At 37.4% G+C, this 26,782-nt stretch overlaps 1 protein-coding gene across 13 annotated transcripts in view; it reads left to right on the top strand.

Annotated features, from left to right (window-relative positions):
* Positions 1 to 24,898, top strand: part of LOC110374515 (period circadian protein) — a 38,630-nt gene extending 13,732 nt beyond the window's left edge. For 3 of the 13 annotated variants that reach the window (XM_021332256.3, XM_049848696.2, XM_049848848.2), the window contains 22 exons: positions 5,726 to 5,800; positions 6,765 to 6,896; positions 7,043 to 7,118; positions 8,939 to 9,142; positions 9,353 to 9,581; positions 9,811 to 9,922; positions 10,017 to 10,136; positions 11,049 to 11,198; positions 12,580 to 12,698; positions 14,156 to 14,251; positions 14,663 to 14,821; positions 15,101 to 15,287; positions 15,721 to 15,901; positions 16,569 to 16,706; positions 17,643 to 17,750; positions 18,213 to 18,376; positions 18,995 to 19,138; positions 20,661 to 20,864; positions 21,517 to 21,609; positions 21,859 to 21,960; positions 22,132 to 22,269; positions 22,475 to 24,898. In XM_021332256.3, coding sequence (XP_021187931.2) covers positions 5,726 to 5,800; positions 6,765 to 6,896; positions 7,043 to 7,118; positions 8,939 to 9,142; positions 9,353 to 9,581; positions 9,811 to 9,922; positions 10,017 to 10,136; positions 11,049 to 11,198; positions 12,580 to 12,698; positions 14,156 to 14,251; positions 14,663 to 14,821; positions 15,101 to 15,287; positions 15,721 to 15,901; positions 16,569 to 16,706; positions 17,643 to 17,750; positions 18,213 to 18,376; positions 18,995 to 19,138; positions 20,661 to 20,864; positions 21,517 to 21,609; positions 21,859 to 21,960; positions 22,132 to 22,269; positions 22,475 to 22,600 — 3,057 coding nt within the window. In that variant the 3' untranslated portion in view covers positions 22,601 to 24,898. The remainder of the gene's footprint in view (positions 1 to 5,725; positions 5,801 to 6,764; positions 6,897 to 7,042; positions 7,119 to 8,938; positions 9,143 to 9,352; positions 9,582 to 9,810; positions 9,923 to 10,016; positions 10,137 to 11,048; positions 11,199 to 12,579; positions 12,699 to 14,155; positions 14,252 to 14,662; positions 14,822 to 15,100; positions 15,288 to 15,720; positions 15,902 to 16,568; positions 16,707 to 17,642; positions 17,751 to 18,212; positions 18,377 to 18,994; positions 19,139 to 20,660; positions 20,865 to 21,516; positions 21,610 to 21,858; positions 21,961 to 22,131; positions 22,270 to 22,474) is intronic. The other 10 variants (XM_049848641.2, XM_049848900.2, XM_049848947.2 and 7 more) reach the window with 9 other exon arrangements.
* Positions 24,899 to 26,782: the final 1,884 nt, after the last annotated feature.

The raw sequence follows: 26,782 nt of genomic DNA, 5'->3' as shown, positions 1-26,782 counted from the left end.
TCCTTTATCCCCTAACTTTCCACTTTCCCACTTCGCCGATGTTGCTTGCAGCATCGCGGAGTCCCAATCTCCATCCCTTCCCGAATCTCAGAACCCTACCAATCAGATCGCTAGGAAACGCTCTGCAGATGCCGAAAATAGTCGCATACCACCAAAACAGCAGAGAAACCAAGTAGGTCGCAGCAGATACTCTGCAACAGATAAAGCTCCCTTTATTGTACATGTGTCGCGTTTGGAGTCTCAGCCTAATACTGGTACTACACTGCACCCGGTGACCTTTGGCATGTTTTTGCTCAAGAACAACATAGCTAATATTGTTCGGGACGGTGTTAAGAAAGTCGGCCGCAATAGAGTTTCTGTTGAGTTTTCATCCCCCCAGGATGCAAACTCATTTATAATTAATGCCATCCTTTCTAAAAACAGCTATGTGGCATCAATTCCCACTTTTAATGTTACACGTATGGGTGTTGTTAGTGGCGTCCCCACCGACTTAAGTGAAGAGGAAGCTAAAACTTACCTTACAGTGCCCTCAGGATGTGGACAAATCCTTAAAGTCCGTCGCATCAGCCGTAAATTCTTCAATGATGGCATCGCAGAGTTTAAACCGACAGAGACCTGTGTTATCACATTTGATGGCCAGGTTTTACCTAATAGAGTTTATTGCTGCTACACCTCCCTACCAGTTGTTCAATATGTTTACCCCACCATCCAGTGCCGCAAGTGCTGCAGGTTTGGTCATGTGGAGTCTGTATGTCGCTCAAAACCACGTTGTTGTAAATGTGGCCACGATCACCCCGGTGATGGTTGCAACATTTCAGAAGATGAGGCGTTCTGTGTGTTATGCTCTGGTAATCACTTTGCTAACAGCAAGTCATGCCCGGAGCATGGCAGACAGAAAGCCATAAAAACTATTATGGCTGAGAAGTCCTTATCCTATGCTGAGGTCAGCAAAACAGTTCCACCTGCTTCCCGCAATTATGCGAATGCTGTTAAATCAACAGCAAATCAACCTCAGTCATATCGCAAAACAGTATTTTTAAAGCCAAAGACCCATGCTCCCCTCTCACCTTCTTATGACAAAGCTGCTCATCAGCGTATTGTTAACTCTCCCTCACTTTCACAGCCAGATGGCTGCGCTCTTAATAACCCTTATGCTGATTCTAACAATACATCCTCTTTAATAGAAATCTTAATTAAAGTTCTGTCATCTATAATGACTAATAATTCCCAAATACCGTCCAACGTCGCCCATCAACTTGTTAATCTGTTACTAAATGTTAAAAATGGCACCTCATCAGGTGTTCTTACAATGGAATGTGAGGAGCGTGTTTCATAAGAAGCACGACCTCATATTTCTACTTAATAAATACAAGCCCTTGGCTTGTTCTATTGCTGAGACTTGGCTTACACCAAGTCTTAGCTTTCATGCCACATTTTAATATTTTGAGATGTGATAGGTCTGATGGATATGGAGGGTCGGCTCTTTTCCTTAATAATAGAGTCCCATTCTCGACCCTGTCTCTTCCTGCTCTGGATGGTGACATTAATGTAGTTGCAGCAAAATTCGAAGGCATTACTGTACTTTCCATTTATATCTCCCACCCACACCGAAACTTTTTAGGCTCCCTTAGAAACGTTTTTAACAATATAGATGGGCCTATGTTAGTTATGGGAGATTTTAATTGTCACCATTTTAGATGGGGCTCCAACCGTTGTGATGCGTTTGGGGAAGGTTTAGTAGAAATCCTCGATGACCTTAACCTTTGCATCTTAAATGATGGTTGTCCTACCCGCAGACCCCTTCCCGGACAGCAGAAGAGTTGTGTAGATCTTACTTTCTGTTCTGTGGAGTTGGCGGCATCGTTTCATTGGCAATGCACCCCTCTGACGCATGGCAGCGATCACTATCCTATTGTTGTAACATTATTAAACAAAACTTATTTAGAGAAAACTTCCCCTCCACTTCTGAAGTACAACTTATCGAAACCGGACTGGTCAAGGTTTGCTTCACTATTGGAGGAGAAAATCAGTGAACTTCCAAATTTAACTTCTTCTTTCCCGCAAATTCCTGATCACTGCCATGCTAAGAGTTGTTATGACGGCTTTGTTTCGGCCATTTCCCTTAGTGCTGATTCCACCTTTCCTCTGCGCAATTGCGCTAAGAACAAAATCCCATCACCCCCGTGGTGGGACCAAGATTGCACATCAGCAATACGTGAAAGAAAGGTAGCTGAAGAAAAGTTCAATGAAGCGATGAACATCGACAACCTTCTACAGTACAAACGAGTGTATGCCCAATCCCAACGGCTTCTTCGTAAGAAGAAACGTCGTGGTTGGGTAAAGTTTTGCACCTCTCTTTCTCCCTCAACTCCAGTGTCAGCAGTATGGAAGAGTATAAACCGCTTCAGACGTGGGTGCTCTCCATCTGTCTCGTCCCCTATAACCAGAAATACTGCTGAATTATTCTTCGATAAAATTGCTCCAGCCTATGTTCCGTTACTTTCAGAATTAGATCACTCGCCTGTGGGTACCGCGGGTGACCCTTTGGACGATCCATTTACAATGGAAGAATTGAATGCGGTGTTGCGTCACGTTCGAGATTCTGCCCCGGGCATTGATGGCATTCCATATTCATTTATAACCCATGCCAGCATAAATGCTAAAAATTACCTACTAAATATTTTTAATTATTGTTATTATTTTGGTTGGGTTCCTGACCAATGGAAACTTCAGATCATTATCCCTCTTTTGAAACCCGGCAAAAATGCTGATGATCCGAATGGCCTTAGACCAATTGCTCTATCCTCCGTTCTGGCTAAACTTTTGGAACACCTCATTAAAAATAGGCTTGAGTGGTTGGTCGAATCTAAGGGTTTGCTACCGAGCCACCAATTTGGGTTCAGAAAGGGTCTTGGCACAATGGACAGTGTGGCAACATTTGTTACTGATGTTCGTACAGCCTTTTCTAAAAATGAAACTGCTGTAGCCGCCTTCCTAGATGTTTCTTCCGCATATGATAGCGTCCTCCTTCCCATACTCAGGCAGAAATTGCAACAGCTGAGTCTCCCGGTAAGGATGATTCAATGCATATGTGGACTACTTACGTCTCGATCCTTGGTGCTGAGAGTGCAGGGTGAGGTATTTGAGGAAAGAATTACATGGAAGGGCCTTCCCCAAGGCTCTGTCCTTAGCCCGTTGCTCTATAACCTATACACATTCGACATTGGTTCCTGCCTAAACAACGACTGCCGCATTCTGCAATATGCCGACGATCTGGCACTCTACGTAACCAATGCCTCGATTGTTGATGCTGCTAAATCCCTCTGCCTTTCTTTGGACTCTGTGCACCAATGGCTTCTTGACCACGGCCTCTCTCTGTCTGCTCCTAAAAGTTCGGTAGTCATCTTCTCGCGGAAACGCTCAATCCCTCAGGTATCTATTAAAATCCAGGGTCAAGGGATCCCTGTTGCTAAAAAGGCAAAATTTTTAGGGGTCTATTTGGATGCAAAATTAACTGGTGTCGACCACTTTTGCTATTTGGTTAAAAGGTGCGAAAGGGTGATTTCAATTCTTAAAGTTCTTTCTGGTGTATGGTGGGGGGCCCATCCTTACACCATGAAACTTGTTTATAACGCTTTAGTTCGTAGTATACTAGATTATGGTTCATTCGTTTTGATTCCTTGCAACAGGGGTGCCTTGGCGGGATTAGATAGGATTCAGTCTCAATGCCTTCGGATCATCTCAGGTTGCATGAAGTCCTCTCCCATTAACGCGTTACAGGTTGAATGTGCCGAACCTCCTTTGGCCTTGAGGAGGCAATATCTAGCTTCCCGCTTCCTATCAAGGGTTGTTCCTAAAACCTCCCACCCCCTAATCCCTAAACTTGTAGATCTAGATGCTTTATGTAAAACATCAAAATACTGGGAGCATAAAGAAATTCCTCTCATTTTAAAAGCATTCCGTTTTGTCTTAAATCTAAATTGTCCTATTGCCCAGTATCCTAGATTACCTATTTTCAACTTTTCTTATGAAGTCCTTTGCTTTATTCCAAAATATACTATGATATTGGTATCTTCAAGAAATCCCCGTCGGCGAATTCGACCTTTAATGCGGTGGTGGGAGAGCGATGGAATGGGTTCCATAGATTTTTCACCGACGCTTCCAAATTATCGTCAAGCAGCAACACTGGTGCTGCTGTTTATTACCAGAACTCAAAAATTGTTTTAAAATTTAAATGTCCAAAGGAGTCGTCCGTATTTACAGGCGAGTGTGTGGCATTATTGGAAGCTTGCCTTTTCATAGAGTCTCATGAAATCAGTTTAAGTGTTATCTTTACAGATTCATTAAGCTGTCTTCAAGCCCTATCCCAAAATCCCTTCAAAAGTAAACTCCACAGTCCTATAATCCTAAATATTAAAAAGTCCCTATTATCTTGTGCACATCAGCAAAAAGTAGTTCACCTTGTATGGATACCCAGTCATTGCGGTATCAAGGGGAATGAATGTGTAGATGCAATGGCCAAGGATGCTTGCACGTCAGCCTCAGCCGATCCTACATACTTCTCCCTTCAAGGGTATGACCTGCTAAACCTTCCAAAAGCGCACCTTGAGACTTCATGGCAGGAATGTTGGAATTTGTCCAGTAGGAAAAGGGTTCTTCCTATTATGCTATCCAACCCCTCATACAACCTAAACCTTGGTTTTCCATTACAAAAGTTCCCCAAGTTTGTCATATCTGTCCTATGCAGAATACGTATAGGCCACTGCTGTACTCCTGTTTTCCTGCGAAAAATCCATGTACAGGACTCATCTCTTTGTGAGTGCGGATTGGATGAAGGTAGCCTGGAGCACATATTCTTCAGCTGCCCCATCAACTCCTCATCCTTTGACTTATATAGCCGTCTCCCAAAATTAAAGATTCCTGTACCAATTAACTTCCCTTCCCTCTTAACATATTCCTCTCCAGAACTTCTCCAAGTCCTCATGATTGCTATCCTTCGCAATAATATTAAATTATAGACCGTGGCCTACTTTTGGTCACCGTTTAGATAAATGTGGTATTTTAATTCCCTTTTATATATATTTTATAATATTTCAATGTTCTAACCTTTTATATTTGTTATTTATATATGTATATTTTTGTTTCAGTGCCGTCCTACTAACCCAACAAGATCTACAATCAGTTAAATTATTATTCTTTCTCAAAGTTTTTGTTTGGCATCACGACGTGCTTATCATTTCACTCGTCAGTGGCAGAATCGTTGATATCGACATCGACAATTTGCCATAACCAAAAATAGAATAGAATAGACATGACTATGCTTCTGCACTCTCCCGTTTGTTGGACAACGTTCTTTTGTCGGGTGTTACATTCGTTCGTTCACACCATGTTTACATTCACTCCACTATTCGCGCGTAAAAAATCCAAGTATTGCTATAGGTACGTAAGATTGCTGTTGTTAAGACGACTGTTGTTTATTCGAGAATAAAATCGTGGAATAAATTGTTCTTAGTATAGTTATTCCTGTATAAAGACAGGTTTGGTCGAATCCGCGTTTAGAAGCAGGCGCCTGTCCTACCTGCCTTCCGGCGTCTCCGCTCTTCTTTCTTTATTCCGTTGAACGAATATTTTTTTTAAAATTCGTCGATGCTACTCTTTTCTTTATGACGTTACAACGACATTCGGAAGTTAAATAATAATGAATAAAATCATTTGCTATTCTAAGGTGCAAAGTAAGCGGTACCAGGAGATTGGCCGCTTCGAGATGCGTTGTGAAAACTCTGAACAGTTACGTTGCAAGGTATGAAACTATACATCCTTTTTCTAATTAAAATAGATTGGAATTATTCCTTTTTTTCTACTCCGAAAGTTCAATAGGCTAGTTACACGTTACTATCGATTAAGCCATACAATTTTGAAAAAATAACGTTATTTTCGCGGCATATTTTGTGTTTTAGAATAAACATGAGATACATACCTACCCACACAAAAGCGTTATATCAGGCTGTCGTAGCGACTTGTGCACGTGAAAACAGTGTTTTTTAACTACAGTAGATATCATCCTTTTTTGAATTTACAATGACTGTCCTGACTCTCGAATTCAAACAAACTCTCAGTTGATGGTTGACGACAAAATTAAAATCTGAAAATGAATCAAGAAATTAAGGCGCCCGTGGGGAAGTAAGAGGGTTAAGGAATCTCCCACGCATTAAATATGATAAAACGTGCGGCACGCTTTTGTGATTTTACGATGACGTGGGTAGGTATTGCGCGTGGGGACACGTTGAACGTAGGGCAAATATGAAAACTTAGAAGTTACACCTTTCACGAGAAATCCATGCTTTTTTAATATGCTTTCACGAAGTTTTGTTGTAAAACCATGTTTTTAAGATTGCAACATTGCGGCGCACGAGTTTCATTGTGAAGCGAGCTGTTGTTTCAACGGAATTGTTTGTTCTAACGTTTTTATAAGGGGGGTATACTTTGAGACTTTTGTTTCAAGGATGTACTTTTTAGGTCCTCGTGTTTGCTATTTCTGTACAGTCACAGTCGTAGCTAGGTCGTTTAGAACTGGGGCGTAGCATTACGTAGCGAACACTTAGATGCCACCTCGTCATGAACGAGCTCGATGTTTCTTGCTTTATAACGGCATCCGGAGGCACCAGTAACCACGATGTATTCTCAATCTTCCACTTTCATATTAATTTTTGATTAAATTAGAATGAATTCATCTTCAAGATAATCGAGAACATTCTCGTTTACAGGACGGATTTTCATGCGTGATATCGATGCATGATGGCGTGGTCATGTACGCTACGTCGTCTCTCACTACTACTCTTGGCTTCCCTAAAGACATGTGGATTGGCCGATCATTCATCGACTTCGTACACCCAAGGGTAAGTCCACTATTGTGTAATATTTGTACAGCCAATAAATATACTTGAACATGCACAAATCAGTACTAGGATGTATTTGAATGAACTACAGGCTGTATTGTCATATGACTGCAAGATAGGAATGTACAATATCAATTTTTTTACAGGACCGCAACACTTTTGCGTCTCAAATCACCAATGGTTTGGCAGTCCCGAAAATTGATAATGGTACGCAAGAAAAAGGTAAATTGAATTACCTAAATCTATTGTGCCAATTCACTGTTTTACGACCATTTTGTGATATAATGTTTTTCTTACATTTATTAGGGACAACGGTATATTTTCTCTTCTTATATACCTTTCTCCCTAGTTAAATATTGCTTATAAGACGTAAGCTAGTATTCTCACGCGTTAGGCGTATTTGTGCTCTTGTGTTTACTGCACAATATCGAGCTTGTTTTTGGTTGTTTTTGTTTAAGTAATTGATATGTTTCTAGATTTAACATTGAATGATTGGCACATGGATGGACAAAGTGAATGCTGGCGTTGTTTACTTTCTTCTCCTTGTAGTTAAAACATACAATTGTAACAGTTTTAAGATATAGCTCCCATTTACGACCCAAGAAAACATATTGCATGGTATAACCGTCAAAAAATTCCAAAAATCTTGAAAGTTATTAATGATTTCCCAGCATTTTCCTCTCTTATTTCAGTAGATTTGAATAACAATGAATGTTATTTGACAAACATGTAGGAGGAAAAGTTTGGTGTAAAATATTACTGTCTACAATCTTTTTCTGAACTCATTCAACTAATACATAATCTTCATACGAAAATAAAAGCTACAATCATCTAAGTCCGGATCCGGACTCACGTTTGGCAAAATTTTCCCCAAACAAACCCGCTTGATTTTCTTGGAAAAGTTCGATCATTACAATAGGGAGCTATTTTTAAAACTGTAAGGACTTTCAATTTCACCTGAATCTTACGTAGTGCTCGTTGTCGGTTACCATGACATTTTTAACAACCAGCTTTCACTTCTATGGTTTAATTGAAATTCGAAATTCTTTTTTTATAGGTTTTTATTTCCATATCACTTGGTTATTTTTATTTCTCTTTCAACTTTACAACTGATAGACCAAGAAGGTTGGTATTGACGAGTTTCGTCAAGGTTCGTAAGTACCTCAGCTTTTCTGTATTCATTTGCAATCTATATTTTTGTCTTTTATCAAATATTCGTGCGTTAATTCACTCAATTGATTTCTTTATTCTGAACGTGTAGTTGGTTTCTTTCAACATTTTTGTTTCAATTGGTTTATTGTTAGTAAATTGTTATTCAATTAACTCCTTGTTGCTCTTTTAAGAAGTATCAGATGAGTAAGTCTTATCAGTGCTTGCCATTGATGTTAGAAGTTAATAAATCTTCAATTTAGATTTTTTATTGTTTAATTATGTCGGTGCCAATAGTCGAGTCAATTTGTTTACTTGTTTTGATATTGAACTTTTCAACAATATTATTTAGTTATAATTGTTTAAAATACAGAAATATGATTTTCAAAACACACCGATTTTATTCACTCGTCAATTTGGCACAATATATAAAAAATCTATCAAAAACATATGATTATATGTATTTCGATATTTATCTAAACGTTATCAATTAAATTGCATGTTTAGTATGTGTTATGTAATCGCTGTTGAAGAGGTTAGATTAAACAAACATAGAGCGAATCTATGGTTTGTCGAGACTATCTTACTTACTTCGGATACACGTGATACGTGCCCGTGTTACGGCTGAAATTAATAACAGTCTATCGAAATACTTTATACCAAACTGCACATTACGTACTGGATTTTGACATCATTCGTCTGAAAATAATGCCAAAATTATATCTCTATCTAGTAAGCAATTCTAGACTGAGGTGAATAATTTGAAGCATTAGTAAACGTTTTACTGCAAATAATTAAGGCTTATATCACAGAGTGTGCATTACTTCTCTTAAAAATTATTATTTTAGACGTAAGATTTACATTTCAGTATAAATTGTATTTTTTGTCTTCAGTACAATTCCCAGCTAATTCGGTGTCGACAATGGTCTGTCGTATAAGACGGTACAGAGGCCTCACTTCTGGTTTTGGAGTGAAAGAAAGAGTTGTGGGATTTATGCCGTTCTTGCTTAAATTGACCTTCAAGAATATTAGCGATGAAGAAGGCAAAGTTATATACCTGGTCATTCAAGCTACGCCCTTCTTTTCGGCATTCAAAAGTAAGTACAACTTCGACGTTACAAAAATCGTCAATAATTTTCCCTGTTCTAATAATAAATTGAACCCCGTTAACGCTTTTAATTTCTTCAACGAAGTATATAATATACTGTTGTTCCATGTTTTAATTCATTTTAAATAAGCAATATGTCTATTCGATTCGGTCTATTCGACAACACGACTGTTGTCTAATTAAACTATTACTTTTAAAGCTCCGAACGAGTTGGTAACAAAGGCTGTGCCGTTTGTAATAAGACACGCGGCCAATGGTCACATTGAGTACGTTGATTCGGAATCCGTGCCATACCTTGGTTATCTGCCGCAAGACTTAGCGGATAAAGATGCGTTAATGTTGTATCACCCTGACGACCTGATATATCTACGTCAAGTCTATGACACTATTGTAAAAGAAGGAGGTCTGGCTAGATCGAAATCTTACAGGTCAGTATTCTTGTACTCTTTGGTCATCCTTTTATTGCCTCTACTGTCTCACATTTTGCCGTCGAGTTATGATTATCTCTGCATAAATGACGTTTAAAATGTTCAAATAAGGGTGCTCCAAAATACTGATGAATGTTTACAAACATTTTCTAGCGACAATGTGGGATCACTATTAGGTTGATGTGGGAACTAGTTTTTTAACTTTAACAATAATTATTTATTTGAACAGGATGATAACACAAAATGGAGACTACATTCGTCTGGAAACGGAGTGGTCGTCATTTATAAACCCTTGGTCCAAGAAACTGGAATTCGTTATCGGCAAGCATCACATAGTTGAGGTAAGAATATTTTTTTCTATACCTACCCTGTTTTTTTTTTAAAGTAACTACTGCTGCAGGTTTTAACTTTGTCGTTTGTGTTTTTTTCATCTAGGGCCCATCTAACCCAGACGTGTTTCAATCTCCCGACCCGGATAGGACACAGAAAATTCCAGAAGAAGAGAAAAATAAAGCGCAAATGCTCAGAGAAAACATTATCCGAACAATGAATGAGGCAAGCGAAGTTATTTATATTTAGACTTTTGTAACATTTTGAGCACTTTTTTGTATTCAAGGTACAGCTATTGTTAGGAGTTAGAGTGATTCTATTTACTGAACGTATAATTTTCCTGAAAAGTTTTTTTTTAATTAGGTGGACCTTGATACTTGTTCGTTTTTATGTGCCGCGGTAAATTCATGTATATCAGTAGATCGACATCATTCGTACGTTCTTACGATGTTTCCCATTCAGAGAAATTATTTAAAACTGAGACTTTACGATGAATGACTTAATAAACTATAGCTTTTTTTATTAGTTAGGACGATTTACAAATGTCCAAACCATATTTTGAGTAGAGTGATATTAAAACATAAACACTCGTATTTCAATGCTTCTCCGTAATAGTCTCATATTAGTTGGAAGTTAATTGTTAATAACACTTCGTCTGAAAGGATGGATGCACAAACTGTTATGACAAGCACTATTATATAGCTAATGTATTTCTCACAATTGTTGCTCTTTTCTGTAACAGGAATCTATCAACCGTTGGGTGGTAAACCTTTGTATCTTCCTGTACAATTCGATGTTTAGCTTATTGGTGGCATCCGTTTAATTAATTATGTTTACCTGACATAAATATAAATAAATAGAATGTAACTGGTTAACCCGCATGAATTCTATTATGTATAAACTAGCAGTCAGCAATTAAATAAACTCTAGTTAATTGACAGATAAACGTAATTATTGAACTGTAAATGTAATTTTATATTATGGTGTCCGCTTAGTTATCTGATCTAAAACGTGCTTGTCTTAGACAAGTGTCAACATAATATAGCATGTTATGTACTTAGTAAGACATTATGTAGCTGCCTAAACCTAGTGGGCACGGTATTGTGTTAATGTTATAATTGTTGGTTTATTGTACAGGTCCTAACTAAGCCGGCGGAATTGGCTAAGCAACAGATGAGCAAGCGTTGCCAAGACCTGGCTTCTTTCATGGAGAGTCTTATGGAAGAAGCGCCCAAGACTGATGAGGAATTACGCTTAGAAATAAACGACCCGGACCATAGTTACTATGTAAGTTGAAAAGTGTTTAATTGTTAGGTTGGACGTACTTACTCAGGAGCTTTTCGCCTAATTTGAATATTATTTCCCTGTTACATAGCTCATATGTCCAGAAAGGCTACTTTTTGTTTGAGTGCAAGACGCTGGAAACAGCTAGTCTATCAGAATTTCCAAATATCCACATGTATATCGTAAATCCAAAAGCAGTGGCGTCGTGGTAATAGTAAACCCCTAATCTTGTTACGTCAAAAACTGTTAGAAATTAAACCTTGCTCTTTTGTTTGTCAACACGTGACTTGTCTAAATCAATCTCGCATAAACATGCCCTAGGTTCTATGCAAAGAGGAAACAACCAATACAAACCGAACGTTCGTCTTATTGGATATAGTAAATGTTAGTAGTTACGTAGTTAATACTTACGCGTCCCCTACGTCGTTATCACGTTTTCTGAGCTACAAGCTCCCATATATTGCGCACATTGTGTTCGTCGCATGAACTTGCAGGCTCTCATTTCTAATCAGAAGTCTGAACCAACTCATTATTCTTGAAAATGACCCACTTCTCAGATAAATTTTCATGGTACAACCTCATTGGGATTTCTGTTATGTTCTTGTTGTGTAAAGGGGTAATACAAGGAAACAGCGAATCTGTGTTGGGGATTCGGCGTTTACCGTGAATTAGGTCGATTATCTTTTCATTGTCTAAAAGGGAAATTGAGGTACAAAGTAATACTATAAATATATACACGTGACGTAGAAATCAATAAGTTTTGTTCTATCGATGTTGCGTGTCGTGAACGTGACTATTCGAGTGGCTTATATACACCGCTTTATATACAGGTGGTTGTGGGCACGTGTTTGTCACAACAGACAAGGGGCATACTTGTTACGTAAACTACGCACATCATTATTGCTGTGCACGTTGATGAAAATGATTCTCGTCTTGCACGTAACTTGTAGTTTAGCGGAAATTATCATCATCATCATGTAATGATATGGAAAGTTGTTTGACCTGATAGTCCTAAGAACTTGCGAGATGATTCATCATCTGTCTTTCACTAGGTTTACTATTGCGTTTTAAAAATTGAGATTTTTAACATTGCATTAGCATTTTATACAGCTATTTGGACATAACCAATTTTCTTATTTATATGCATAGAGTAGATAGACACATGTACAAATGTTATACTGACATGAAATCTCTCACTTCAAAGATTATTTTGTACTAGCTGTCCCATACAGTTCAACTCGCGTCCTGAGTAAACAACTTCCCACACTCGGATAAAAAGTAGCAAAAGTGTACACCTTTTCAACTAGCTATGGGTTGAAAGCGCGACTGACAGAATTACTTTCCCAACTAACTTACAATATGGATGATGCGAATTATCTTTCAGGAAAGGGACTCGGTGATGCTCGGTGGAATATCCCCACATCACGATTATTATGATAGCAAGTCGAGCACTGAAACCCCGTTGAGCTACAGCCTGCTTAACTACAATGACACGTTACAACGGTAAGTTTTTTCACAAAACAAACTTTTCCTATAATTTTCAAAATTATACTTTACATTGATTATGACCCTTAAAGACCCTTAAATAAAGGGGTTCAATGAACTTAACTGATCAATATATTGCATACATACATAGTTAAAACTATAACGCACAAATATTTCATAGTTAGTTAAAAATATAAGATTGTATAGTTTACATAGCGCATATTGTCAATCGGTGCTTTCAATTGATCAATCACAATGAAATATTTTATTTACCGACTTTCCAACAAGGAGGTGTAAAATTAACTAATGAAAAGTAACGTTTAGACTCAACATTGTTTAATAGAAGTTCTTAAGAGAAAGTCAAAGGTTAAAATATCATCAACACGCTGTACCTATATAAACATAAGAGAGATATTGGCTTGTTTACAATTAATACAGTTCGAATAAAGTCTATAGTACTACATTAACAGTATTATTGTCTATTTGCATTGATAAGGTACTGAATCATATGCGTATGAATATTAAACAAAATCACGAGGAATGTTACAGACCAATAAAGACACCTTTTTACAGTGGATTTCTATAACTTATCCACAGTTGATTTGCATACTAGAGATAGAATTTTGTAAGGAGATTGGGCAAGAATGTATGAAGTTTGGTCCAAATGTCCACCACGAACGAGACCAAAAAAAAGTTATAGCCAAAAATGTATTCTTAATTTTCGGTAGTTTTTGTATGTTATCATTATTATTTTTTTATTTTATTCCACTTCCATTTCCGCATTTTATCTAAAACTAAGATGAGTAAGACACATTTGCATATAAACAGCCCATATTTTTTTGCCCGATGGATGTACGAATCACTAAGCAATTGAGGCGCCAGAAGTGCTTGAATATACTCAGCGGTTAATGGATCTAAGAAAGTTCGGTGTAATTGGTGGTGTCTTCTCTCTAATAATGAACAATTCTATTTTGTCAGAAGTTACAGAATGTACGAAAATCGAACATCACGAAAAGTAATTGAAAAAATGAAATTGAAACAATCTATAAAATGTTTTATTTGATTTTGCTATAACTTTTTTCTGGAATTATATTTTTTTTTACTTTCATAACAAAAAATGTTCTATATTTAACGGGCTATCTAGCCATATAGGTCTCGTTTGTGGTGGACATTTGGACCGGAATCGCCCATTGTCCTTTAAGCCCTTTATATTTATGAAGTAAAACTATATGTAGATAGATATGAAACTGGGAATGGCTATTAATTGTAACCGTTAATCAGGCAATTTGCATATTAAAACATTACACCAACAAAGTGTCAAAAGTTCAATCTATGTAAAAGTTATGTTATTTTTGTCCAGTTGTAATAAGGAGAAAAATATAAGTAACCAATAAAAATATATATAAAACAACCCTGTACTCTTCTTAATTTAATGTAAAAATATCGTGTTTACATTTTTGTATGTTTGTGTCCAGGTATTTCGATAGTCACCAACCCGTCTCCTACGAGGAATACAACCCGGTCACCGGCGAGAATGTCCTTGGACTAAAAGACACGAGACCGTTTACAAAGTATGTGTTTTCAAATCATATTTTTTTCCTAGTCCATTTAGAAGTTCCCCACAGGCATTTTGAAACAAAAAAAAAAACAATTTTAAATCTTTTCCACAGTCTTTTTTTGAGGTGATCTGATTATTTACATGTTATAATCAAACGAACTGCAATATTGTGTCCAAATGAGACTCCAGTGCTTAACTGGACGGTACTTAGTAACTGGTGAACTGACAAAGTGTCTGATAGATACACTGCAACTTGGTTTCACTGGTCTCGGATAGCTAAATCTAGCAGAAATAAGCATCCTTTATCTGGCAAATAGCGTTAACTATCAGATAACTAACTGACACTTTATCGTAAACTAGTAAATACGGGCTTTTCTTAAGCGTTATGATGAAAAATGCTTTTGGTATTATACAGTATGTTCAGTTTCAGTCATTGCCTGTCCCCGATGGCGCAACATTCCAGGGACTCGGGTGAGATGACGTGCTCATCTGATTCCAACGGTATGGCAATGGGCAGCAACAGCCCCATGATGCCTCTAGGAGACTACCAGCCAATCCGCCTCACCGAGGCCTTGCTAAACAAGTTAGTCAAATAGTTTTATTATTATTGAAGCTCATTTTGTGCTTTGTATTTTTCTTTGTGTCAGTTATATACATTTTTATAAATAATAATTATTCAATATTCTTTTTTGCATGACTACCTCATGTACTCTCCTTATATGTACCCTCATGTATTATCCTTTATAAATTACTTATCAATATTTTTAATAACACCAACATTATTCGTGCCGTCTATAAATGTTTGCTTGTGTAGTAACTGTATACAATGAACCTTTTCTTATAGATCGTTTAACTTTATTAGGCACAATGCAGAGATGGAAAAGGAATTGATGAAGATACATAGGGAGACTCGTTCTAGCAGCAAGGGCGAGAGGGAAAAGAAATCTAATGAGACGAGGAAGAAGAAGAAAGAGCATTTGGCGAGGTGCAATGCGTCCTACCATCCTACCAGTGCTGGGGCCACCAATGTTGAATACCAGGTCGGAAATGTAAGTTGTATATAAATTATATTTATCTTTCGCTAATCAAATTTATTGTAATAAGTATGGACTGTGTCTGAAATAAATGATTTATTATTATTATTAAAAATACTAGCTGCCCAACAAGTATCGTTTAAACCTTCTCCGGACCTCTACGAACATTTTAAAACCAAAATAAACCAAATCGGTCCAGTCATTGTCGAGTTTTAGTCAGACTAACGAAGAGCAATTCATTTTGTACATAACATCATGTAAACTAGAGCTAGCTTCACAAGCCTTGGGGTTTGATGACATTTTTATCATAAAAACCAGCTGTTAACTCCTACAATCTACATTCTCATACATATAAAAGGGATTATCAATTTATTAGGCGATACAACTTGTTGACATATTTACATAGGCTTAATAATTAATAAAGGACACATTTGTTCTTTTCACCCAGCAACAGCAGCAACACGGAGTCAAACGGGCTTCCAAACTGATGGAGACGGACGTCGGTGCCCACAAGCATCACTGCCCGTCGCCCCGTCAGGCGCGTCGTAACAAACGCACCCTGATGACCAGCCCGCCCGCCACGCAGCCCACCTCAGCCGTCACTACCACCGTCGGTCAGTTGGTCACAGGTATATTGTGATGCATGTTTGTTCCGCCTGCCTCGTTGGTCCAGTGGTCGCAAGCGCAACTGCTGTGCACGAGGTCCGAAATCGCTTTGTGGCTTTAAGAAAGCAGCCCGTAGCCTGGAAGTTGGTAATTGATACACCCGTGCATCGGAGAGCATGTTAATGTCAGTCCTGCGCCTGATCTCTCTCTAGTCGGGTCAGATTGCCGTCCCAGTGGGCTATGACAGTGAGTGCCCTTGTGTCTGCGCAATTGCTTGTGCACTAATATTATAGTCTTGCGCTGATGATGAGAACAGTCGCCGTTGCCGAAATCGGCCTTGGCTGCTGTTACAATCAACCAATAACATTTATTCATGGAGATGTCATAACACAAAATCTCCTAAGATAGTAGCGCGTCAAAATGTAACTGTTCGGCGGACGAGGAATGTTACTAGCTCGACCCTTACACGCCTTCTATGGAACCATTTGTCATCATTTTCAAAATTAAATCACCAATCTTTCCTTCCTCCGTGCATTTACCACTCACTACATTAATGAAAAAAAAAAATCATGTCTGGCTGTCGATTCTGAAGTGTTGTTATTGCTTATTGTTCTGTCCATAAAACAACGTTTCAAACTGTTTTAAACCCACAAATGGTGTCAAAATTAACATAATATTATATTTTCGCAGCATCCAATCAGTGGCAAGCGCCTCCCGCTAATAACATGAACACGTTCATCCTGGGCGTTGGGATCCCGCAGCAGATGTCCATCATGAGCCCCATGCCTCATCCCATGCAAGCCATGCACACCATGTCAGCTGTGCCAGGTGAAAAACTTTCTATAATTGGGAACTCATGTGCTTTGTGCTTTCGTATTTGATGCATGTTATTACACTGTATTTTCTAAGTATATCTTAGACACCAATGTGTTTCGGATGGCCTCCTTGGCAGTAGACGAGTAGTCAGAAGCCAGTAAGTCTGACACCAGTCTAACCAAGGGGTATCGGGTTGCCCAGGTAAATGGGTTGAGGTGGCTGACCACCTCAACCCATTTACCTGGGCAACCCGCAGATAGGGCAGTCGCTCCTTGTAAAGCACTGGAACCCAGCTACATCCGGTTAGACTGGAAGCCGACCCCAACATAGTTGGGAAAAAGGCTCGGAGGATGATGATGCATGTTATCACACTAATATCGCCTCCAACCGGTATCTGTGGAGATCAAAGGGGGAGGCCTATGTTCAGCAGTGGACGTCTTATGGCTGAGATGATGATGATCACACTAATATTATAAAGGCAATTGTTATCCTACAAGAGTAAAGGAATAGAGAGTGCACCAGTGTCTGCGCAAATGGTCGTGTACTAAATATAATATGTCCTTCTTGGCTCATCTTCTTATATGAGAACCCACTCAACCCACCGTGGCGATAAGTTTATAAGAGTTTATAAGTGATGTTTGATACTTTATCACGCGCAAAACGGTGATTGAGTAATTTTTGTAACATCGGAAATAGATAGATCTCGTCTAACCTGAAATGTGTGCCGCTACCACATTTAAGCAATGCCTTTTGGTGTTGCGGCGCGTCAATTCAGCTTAGACGAGCTGTAATTTTTATATGATACTAACTACATAAAAGTCCATATCTTCTTACGACCATTGTTTACTTTGAAACTCGTACATAAGACTTCATAGTAAATAGTGGTAATTAAAGAAAACGGATGTACATATTGTCAGTGGACTTGGTCTTAACTGAATGCGTTTTCAGGAATGTTCCCGATGTACTACGCCCCGGCGGCTAACCCGCAGCAAATGGCTGCGAGTTCCGCACACCACCACATTCCTTCAAGCAGCCACCACCAGTTCCCTGCACCCAGTGAGTATTCTTTTTATTAAGGCTTTAAGTATTGCTCTTTAGACATATTTCACGTTTGCAATATGAAAGTCTGACAGTGATAAGCGCGCGTTAATCTATACTTCTATACTAATATAATAAAGAGGAAAACTTTGTTTGTTTGGTTGTAATGAATAGGCTCAAAAACTACTGGACCATTTTTTTAAATTCTTTCACCATTCGAAAGCTTCATTATCCACGAGTAACATAAGCTATATTTTATCCCGGTACGGGCAGTAGTTACCACGGGATGCAGGTAAAACCGCGGGAAAACGGCTAGTTAAAAATATAATATACTAGCCGTGGTAAGGCATATTTGAATAGTATTATTCTTGTCGGCCTTAACTCTGAATGTATCGCGTTCACAACATTGTTAAGGCTTTAAAATTGTTCTTTTTACCGACACTATAACACTATTTTGATCACATTGTTTTTTCCTTACAGTGATGATGTACGGTCAGCCAATGTACGGGTCTCCTTTCATGTATTCCCCAATGGCTCAGCAAATGACCTATCCCATGCAACAGTCGAACTTGATGGCCCAAACTATGCAACAAAACACCAATACTATGTACCCACTTGGACTTACTAGCAGCAATTACGAAGAGGTAAGAAACATTCCTAAATGATATTTTTTTTGCACATTTTTATTGCTAAACAGAATTTGGAAAGGACAGCATTTTTTTTTAGTTTTTTTTTTTTTATGTCTACTTCATGGTCAGTAGCATGTAGATTCCTTTTTTCACTAACGTAGGTCCGATGTTTCGATGTCACAACACACACTTTTGAAAGATTTCTTAACTGGCTTCAGTTTTGATCTGATACAATATTTATAATTTCTAATCGTGTGTATATATTCGCACTGCAAGCATCAAGCATGTGTTGATTTATATGTTAATCTGAATATTTAAATACATAATATTCTTGTACATAATTAATGAGACTATGTAAATGGATATAACTGTGACAATTGCACTTGTTGAATTTTATGAAAGTCAAAACAACACAACTTAGGCACGTATTTAATCGATAGAGTGTCAGAAATATGGCGGCGATGGGAAATTAGTGATTTATGGGATGGAAATTGTAAATTTTTTAGTTTTTTTTTCTTTTATCTTGTTTTTTATTTGCTTTTTGCTATTTTCGTCTAAAGTCCGGCTTAGTAAGGTTTAGCTTTGAAATTAATCCGCGGTCGGATCTGTACTCACCGTTGTATACCTGCACAGGCTTGTAAGCCCAGTTTGACGTTGAGACCAAACAAGTCTCAAGGAGTATTGTGGCGCGACAAGAAACGACCAGATTCACAAGGCACATCTTCAAAAACAGACAATGGCAGCGGTGATAGTAACTCTTCGAATGCCTTGAACCGGGTATGCAATAACAACTAAATTATTATTACAACATCCAAACTGCATTGCTATTTTGAGTTTTTTTTCATTTCTTAAGTTTCATTACTAATCCTGCAACGATCAAAACCATATACACTTGTACACTCGAGTTAGTTGTCGGGCGACCACTTTTCAACCTTATTCCTAATAATATAAAGATAAAAAGCGGTCGACCGAGAAGTATCTCAACGGCACGTTGCCAATACGATTGTTCAACTTTCTCTTGTACTAAATAAGTTTCTAGTGCTTCAGTTTTCTCCTATTGAACGTTTTTTAATATTTATTATTGAAATATAGTTAGAATGTGTAGATTTCTGCACTGTCCCCACTGCTGGGCAAAGGTTATCCCTTCCTTTTCCACTTCTTCCTATGTATTGTTTTTTTGGCCAAACCAGTTTCTAGGCTTGCCTTTGATACACCGTCTATGATCGGGTACCTGTTCGTACCTATTGGTCTAACTAATGTAACCTAACCAAACCCGCCTTAGTCTGGCAGATTAATTGTCCATCTCATCGATATTAGTTTCGTAGTATTCCTAATACTGTTTCTGGGTCCACAAAAGTCACATTGGCAACGAGAAGTCGACGATTTACTCAACTGAGATAAGGTCGTCAAACAGTTTGAGTTTGAAGGTTAGAGCTACACCAGTGGCGCATATTTTGTAGCTATTCATGTTAGTTTAAGACATCTCTGTGTGAAACTTTCTGTTTGTTTCTTTCTTGATGCATGATATTCGTTGAAAAGCACTATTGAACCTTGCTTACTTGTTCTCGCTATCACAATCGCGTAAATATGCAATGAATACAATTTTTTTACGTCAGAAGGATTTTATATGAAGCTATTGTGGTAGCGAATGCGAATTCGTTAATGCGCTTTTGGCAATCACTCGAGACTCCAGTCTTTAGATGTTCTAGTTATCGCAATGAAAAATATCATGACGATAAACCATCTTATTCTGTCTACAACATTAGGTTTAATTTACTATGAAGATAGTATCAAATCTGATCAAAGTTGTATGGACCATGCCTTCATTATCAGCATATCATTTAGGTGTTGTGTTAGAAAATAAGTTGAGGTGGCTACAAATAATTCAAAATCATGAACATACTATTTTTAATAAATAATATATTAAAGTAATTTTGAAAAGTTTGCCTTCATTTTCAAATGTGGCTCGTCCGTAGGAACTACGGCGGTTACTAACATGTGAATGGTAGTTTAATTCTATCTACCTTTTATTGATACTATAGTTATGATGCCAGAACTTTATTTAATCTGCGGTAAACAAATTCTTCCAATTTGGTTAACCGTGCCTCCAAGTGTAAAGGAAGCTAAAATCATAATCAAACTGAGTTGGATTAAATAAAACGGACGTAAGAATATCCTTTTATAAACAACATCAAATAATATTTAAAACAGATTAAAAATAGTGTGGGATTCGATTTGGATTTGCTAAGACCTCGTAGTCGCAAAACTGGCAATGTCTATAAGCCGTGTTTCCCTTCAGAGCACAGACGCTGTGCAAAACACCCCGCCTTCAAGGGAGAGTCGACTCAACAAGCTGAACCGTCTGGGCAACAGCGACGAAACCCGTGACAAAACTGACGGAGAATCTAGCTATTCGTCATTCTACTCCTCCTTTTTTAAGACTGAGTCCGGCAGTGCCGAGGATAGTGGTGACGGCAAGAATGCCAAGGATAAGAGACTTAGGGTAAATATCTCCATATTTATACGTCATTTACTGTCGAACTCATTGGCCGACAGGATCCCCGAAACACTTCAAGCCAACTCAAGCGTTGCCCCTCTTGAACCAAAGTTCGCCGGTAAGGTAAATGTCAGTTTTCTTAAAAAAAAAACTGTTTACTGTGAATTTTCACGTTTAATTTTTAAAGTAAACAGTTGTTTTAAGAAAAATGGACGCTAATGTTGCCGGTGAACTGTGAACTTGGGGCTTAGTTGTCATCTACGCTCCATTTATAACGCCCCATCGTATGTTCCTCCACATTTAACGCCTGTTCTCATGTCTAGTTTGGTAACTAACTTTTCCTCAATCAGCGTAGTTGCCTATTGTCTGGGCAATGTCATCCTATAATCTTTCAATCGTCAACTCAATATAGTTTTCGTTTGGACCTGTAGATCCAATGGAAAAATACTGTTCGCGGAAGGCAATAGGTCATCAAAAATACGCTTGCTTTTCATACTTTATGATAAAAGTAAAATCAATCTGGTACTATTATATAAACTATTATATTATTGGTATATATTTATGAGCGGTTTACCTTAACAATACGTATTAATAAATTGTTTTGTTTACTTTTTGTTTGCTTCACATAGTAAGACAATAAAAAGCAATATCTTTTCAGAGCCCTATAAACGTGACATCTTCCTACTATGTACCTCATCCTGCTAAGAAACCCGCCGCCCGGAGGAAGATGGAACCACCATGGATGGAACAGGTGTGTCTCGAAATTCGATATCTTGTATTCATGACAAAATACTTTATCCCTTTTTTAACCTGTCTTGTGTCCTATGTACAGGACTAAACGTGAAATGTCAATTGCTTTATTTGCAACTAAGAACCTTCGAAATCTCCTATGATTTAAAGAATGTACCGTTATATCATCAAAGCCGGATACTGTATCCACAAATAAACATTTAAAGATCGCTAGGAATTTAACATTAAACATATTATTCTTAATTTACAGGTCTGCGTAACTTCAGAACTAGTCTACAAGTACCAGATCCTTACCAAATCCATGGAGGAAACATTGACCGCTGATAAAGAGAAAATTGAAAATTTAGAACAGGTTGGTGATTTGTTCACGTCATATTCGGGTTTTCTGAACAAGCTTTACTGATCTATAATGTGAAATATGGTAATCCATTTTGATTGTTTAGTTACAAAAAAAGAACTCGTATTAACGCTCAGGCCACTTAATTTTTTCATGCTTATTAATTGTAAACTTGTTACATTATAGCCGTCTCTAGTCAACGAGCAGCTGAGCCAGTTGTACCTGGACTTACAACTCGAAGGTGTGGCTGCGAGGCTCACCCTCGAGGAAGGTATCACCAGCTCAAGCAGCTCCGGCGAGGAAACCACCACTAATGTCACTAAGGTAAATATCAAGTGGGTTCCGGCTGTCATTTCAACATGTTTGGCAGTCATTACGGGTAGTCAGAAGCCAGAAAGTCTGACAACCTGTCTTACCAATGGATTCAGGGTTGCCCGGGAAACTGGGTTATAGAGGTCAAATAAGGCAGAATAATTTTGCATTTAGCAAAGGAAACAATCATTTAAGCTTATTAAATTTACATTTTCAGAGTTCACGTAGGAAGCGGGAATACAGCAAACTAGTTATGATTTACGAAGAGGACGCGCCCCTCCCCCCGCCCGCGGAGGACGCCGCCGAGGGAGAGGCCGAAGCCTCAAGTTCTTCTACTTGTTAAGGCAAATCGTCACAATTGACACAAGTCGTCATCAATGCACAATTCACATAATGTGGCATTACTATAAAGTCAAGTAACAAAGACTATAAATAATTAAAATAAGCAATACCAGCGAGATGATGGACCTCTGTCAAGATTTCGTGCTAGTGATTACAAACCAAGATCTCATTCTGTTCTCGACGTGATTCAATCATATTTTTTTATTTGTGTGGCGGGTTAATTAGTCAATAAGTCCATTGTTGATTCCCAAGGACTGCCAATACACCAAATATAAATAATTGTAATAAGTTTTCTAAAAAAAACATCTACTCTTTTGTTTTGTTACATCTTATATTTTCAAATTATATTCCTGTTCAAATTAGAGTGCATTAATTTAGGAATGTTAAGAACAAGGTTTTGTCATAGAATATTATTAGCTGTGATACGTAATGTTGGTGCTACGGATAATAAGCGAAGCCTCGTGTAATTTCATATTCTCGAATTACAAAGCTGAAGTTAATTATAATTTAAGGTGGATTGTCCCGATGTTGTTATTTATGTGAATATACTCTGGTATCTAGACATTCATTCGATCAGTTGCTACATAGTGAGTACCTTAGGTGTATTAACCGTGACATGAACATGAAGGTACACACACAACAATAGTACTGGCATTGATTTCCATGCATCATATTTCTATATAACAACTCTTAACATTCCGGTGCTCTCAAGAGGTCTTATTAAGTATTGAATTCAGGGTAAAGTATTATGGGAACCAGAATCAACCAAACTCCGTTATATTTTCAGAGATATATGTACCTAGTTATATGTTTGTTTCTTTATTAAGTATAAGTATAATATAGACTCAAAAACTTGCATTTACTCGATTACGCAACACATTGCTGATATGTTTGTGCCATGTCCATTTTATGCATTTTTACTCCTAGTTAGCTGGACTTGGGATATGAAAGTGTCACGTGTGTGTTGAATATAGCATTAAAATAATCAATAAAAGTATTTTTGGTAATTTTTGCGTCATCGAGTTAGTCTGTTATATAAATATAGATTTAAGATGTCTTGCATAAATTACAATATATTTTGCAATAGTAAAGGGAATCATGAAACTGAAATAGCAACTAGCTAAGTAGTCCATTGCTGTAACAGGTGCCTTAAAAATACAATTGAAATATTTTTGCAGACATTGAAGAAATAGTCGATCAATATTGGAGAAATTATATAGTTATTTAAAAAAATATATATGTTTTCGCATTGGGAACTTTGTCAATTCTGTACAGGGTTACCAAAGTTATTTGAGAAGAAGAAATATTTTTTATTATTTGATTGTTAAAAGATGTCGAAATTCAGTCTATTAGAACGACGGTGACTACAGAGCATTTGTTGTAAACGATAGAATTGAATATTTCCATTGATCTGTTAAATTTTATGAGAAAATTGTTGAAATATTGAAAGAATTCTATTTAATGAGTATTAAAATAATTCATGAGACATGACATTCATTCCTTTGAAATAAATACGAGCAGAGTTATATTTGATTTGTTACGTTAGTCTTAAATACAGTTTAAGTGTAATTAGTTATAAGTTAAGATATGTATGATAATTTTAAATTTGTTAGCACACTAATGTTTACTATAGTTGGTGTTATTTCCGATTTAAGGTAATTTCAATTATAATGCATAAGAGAAAAGTAATACTTTAATGTTGATTCAAATTTACCTGGTGTGTTATTCATTTATCAAACTGATTATACGTAATTGTAAAATTATTTTTGCCTTGTGCGTCCTTCTCAAAAAAATGCTGTTAAATTCGTTTTTGTTTAATATATTCTCGTAAACTTATGTCATCCCAGTTTATTGTAGTTGATTTATATTTTTGAGTTTATTATAAAGTAAATTCAATATCACTTATCACTGATTTAATCAGATTTAGAAGTGAGAAGTAATATTGGATTTACTTTTGATTATGATCAAGACAACGTTTATTATTTTACTATTTTACTTTATTTTTATTTTTTTGAATTTATTATTGAATCAGTTTAGAAGTGGTATTTTATTTCCGTTTGTTTCGTTTAATATTTAACACCACCACCATAAAAAGTCTTCTCTTTAGTTATATGGATATAAGGGTCAGAGGGAGAATTACAATTTTCTATAGTGATTAAATTTTTTCTGTTGATTTTATTTTTTGAATACTTTCAAAATAGTTTAAAGAATTTTTTGATATATAATAATTAATACCTTCTAAAAATTAATAGTTCACCAATATTATTACATTTCTGTGAAATAAATGATTGGAAAGTGACTTTTGTTTTATACTTTTCCCTCTACACACAACTTACCTACCTACTCACAATAGATAATCTTGTGAACTTCGAAGGCTGCCCGTCCGATGTCGGTGACTGAATTTTTGCATGAGAATTGGTTTTAGAAGTGTTATCTAGTTTTGCGTTTGATGAACACGCTGCTTGATGCTAGTCATATAGTCCTGAAAATAGGCCTGAATATCTGTCCCAGAAAAAGAATGACGTGGGCGGACAGCATAGTCAAGTGCGTTTCATTTATGGCTTTACTGCTTTATATCATGTTTAGTTTCCTAAAATTACGTAGGTAACAAACTTAAAAGAATATAACAGCATGAATGTGATAGGTGACACTTTTTAATTTAACGCCATCTGTACATTCATATTTGTATTACTATTGCACTTAGTGTTTTACACAGCCAAGCATCTTCAATATGGCTTGTGGTTCCAGCAAAATATAACAGAGGGCGCTTATTTAAGCTGTGTTGATCAAAGAAGTTCGCAAGGAAACCATCTAGGTGGTGCTGTAATTATGAATTGGATTGATATCGTCTTATTAAGTTTCTAAAATATATTTTAGTCTTTATTTTCCAATATTTAAGCGCAGGATTACTCGCGTGGTGGTTATACATCAGTAAGTGTGACCTTCCTTAGCCCAGGAAAGCCTTAAGTCTTAAGACTCAAGATGTTGTCTTGACACTGAAGCTCAATTCGTGGTCCTCCGAGCCTTTTTCTCAACTATGTTGGGGTCGGCTTCCAGTCTAACCGGATTCAGCTGAGTATCAGTGCTTTACAAGGAGCGACTGCCCTATCTGACCCCCTCAACCCAGTTACCCGGGCAACCCTTACTGCTAGGCTTACTGGCTTCTGACTACCCGTAACGACCGCCAAGGCATAACCCGTGATGACAGCCGGGACTTACTGTTTAACGTGCCATCCGAAACACAAAGTTGCATTGGTATTTGCCTGATCTGGAATCGTACCCGCACCCTCATACTTGAGAGGTTGGTTCTTTGCCCACTAGGCCACCACAACTTAAGAACTTCACTTAGACACTGAAGCACAAATTATATCCAGCAAATTAAAGAAATACTTTTACAGTCCGGAATTCATAGATACAGACAGTGACAAAGCCCAAAATAGAGACTAAATCCTACTTTATATTATAAATGTGAAAGTTTGTGAGAATGTATGAATGTATGTTTGTTATTCAATCACGCAAAAACGGCTGGACCGATTTGATTGAAATTTGGTATGTAGATAGGTGATCCATCCATCCATCACAGCCCCTAGGTTGTCCGTCTTCGGACGTAGGCCTCCTCCAAATCTTTCCATTTCTGCCTACTTCTTGCCACTTTCATCCAATTTGGATACCCTGGATTAACACATAGGCTACTTTTCATCAACACACCACGCGGGCGAAGCCGCTGGCGGAAGCTAGTTATAATTATTTTTGTTGTAGCATCCTCAAAAGCACTCGGGCAAAATATTTTTACATATCGGGTTATCACGTCTGTCCCCCTTTATACTTCTATAGGTACTCTAATATATTATACTTCTGTACTTATTATGATAAAAAGGAAAAAGTTTGTTCGTTTGTAGGTACCTAAAATGTTACTTGGGGATAGTCTGGGTACCGCGAAAGAATTTTTCAAATCCGTTCAGTAGAGTACCCTAAATGTAGTACCTACCTAACTGTAGAAACAAACAAAAAAAAATATTTATTAGGTATATGGATGACCTAAAATTAATTAAAGAAACACAAATATAGCCTTTATTAATTTGATCTTTAGGGGCAACAGGGCAAGAAGACGAGAGAAGAGAAGGTTCTTAAACGGTATCAATTACCTAAGTGTTTTATGGACCTCAGACAAAACGCTGCAAAA

The sequence above is a fragment of the Helicoverpa armigera genome, chromosome 1 (assembly GCF_030705265.1).
Source record: "Helicoverpa armigera isolate CAAS_96S chromosome 1, ASM3070526v1, whole genome shotgun sequence".
Lineage (NCBI taxonomy): Eukaryota > Metazoa > Arthropoda > Insecta > Lepidoptera > Noctuidae > Helicoverpa > Helicoverpa armigera.
Note: the sequence above shows the minus strand (reverse complement) of the source record. Positions and strands in the feature narration are given on the sequence as shown.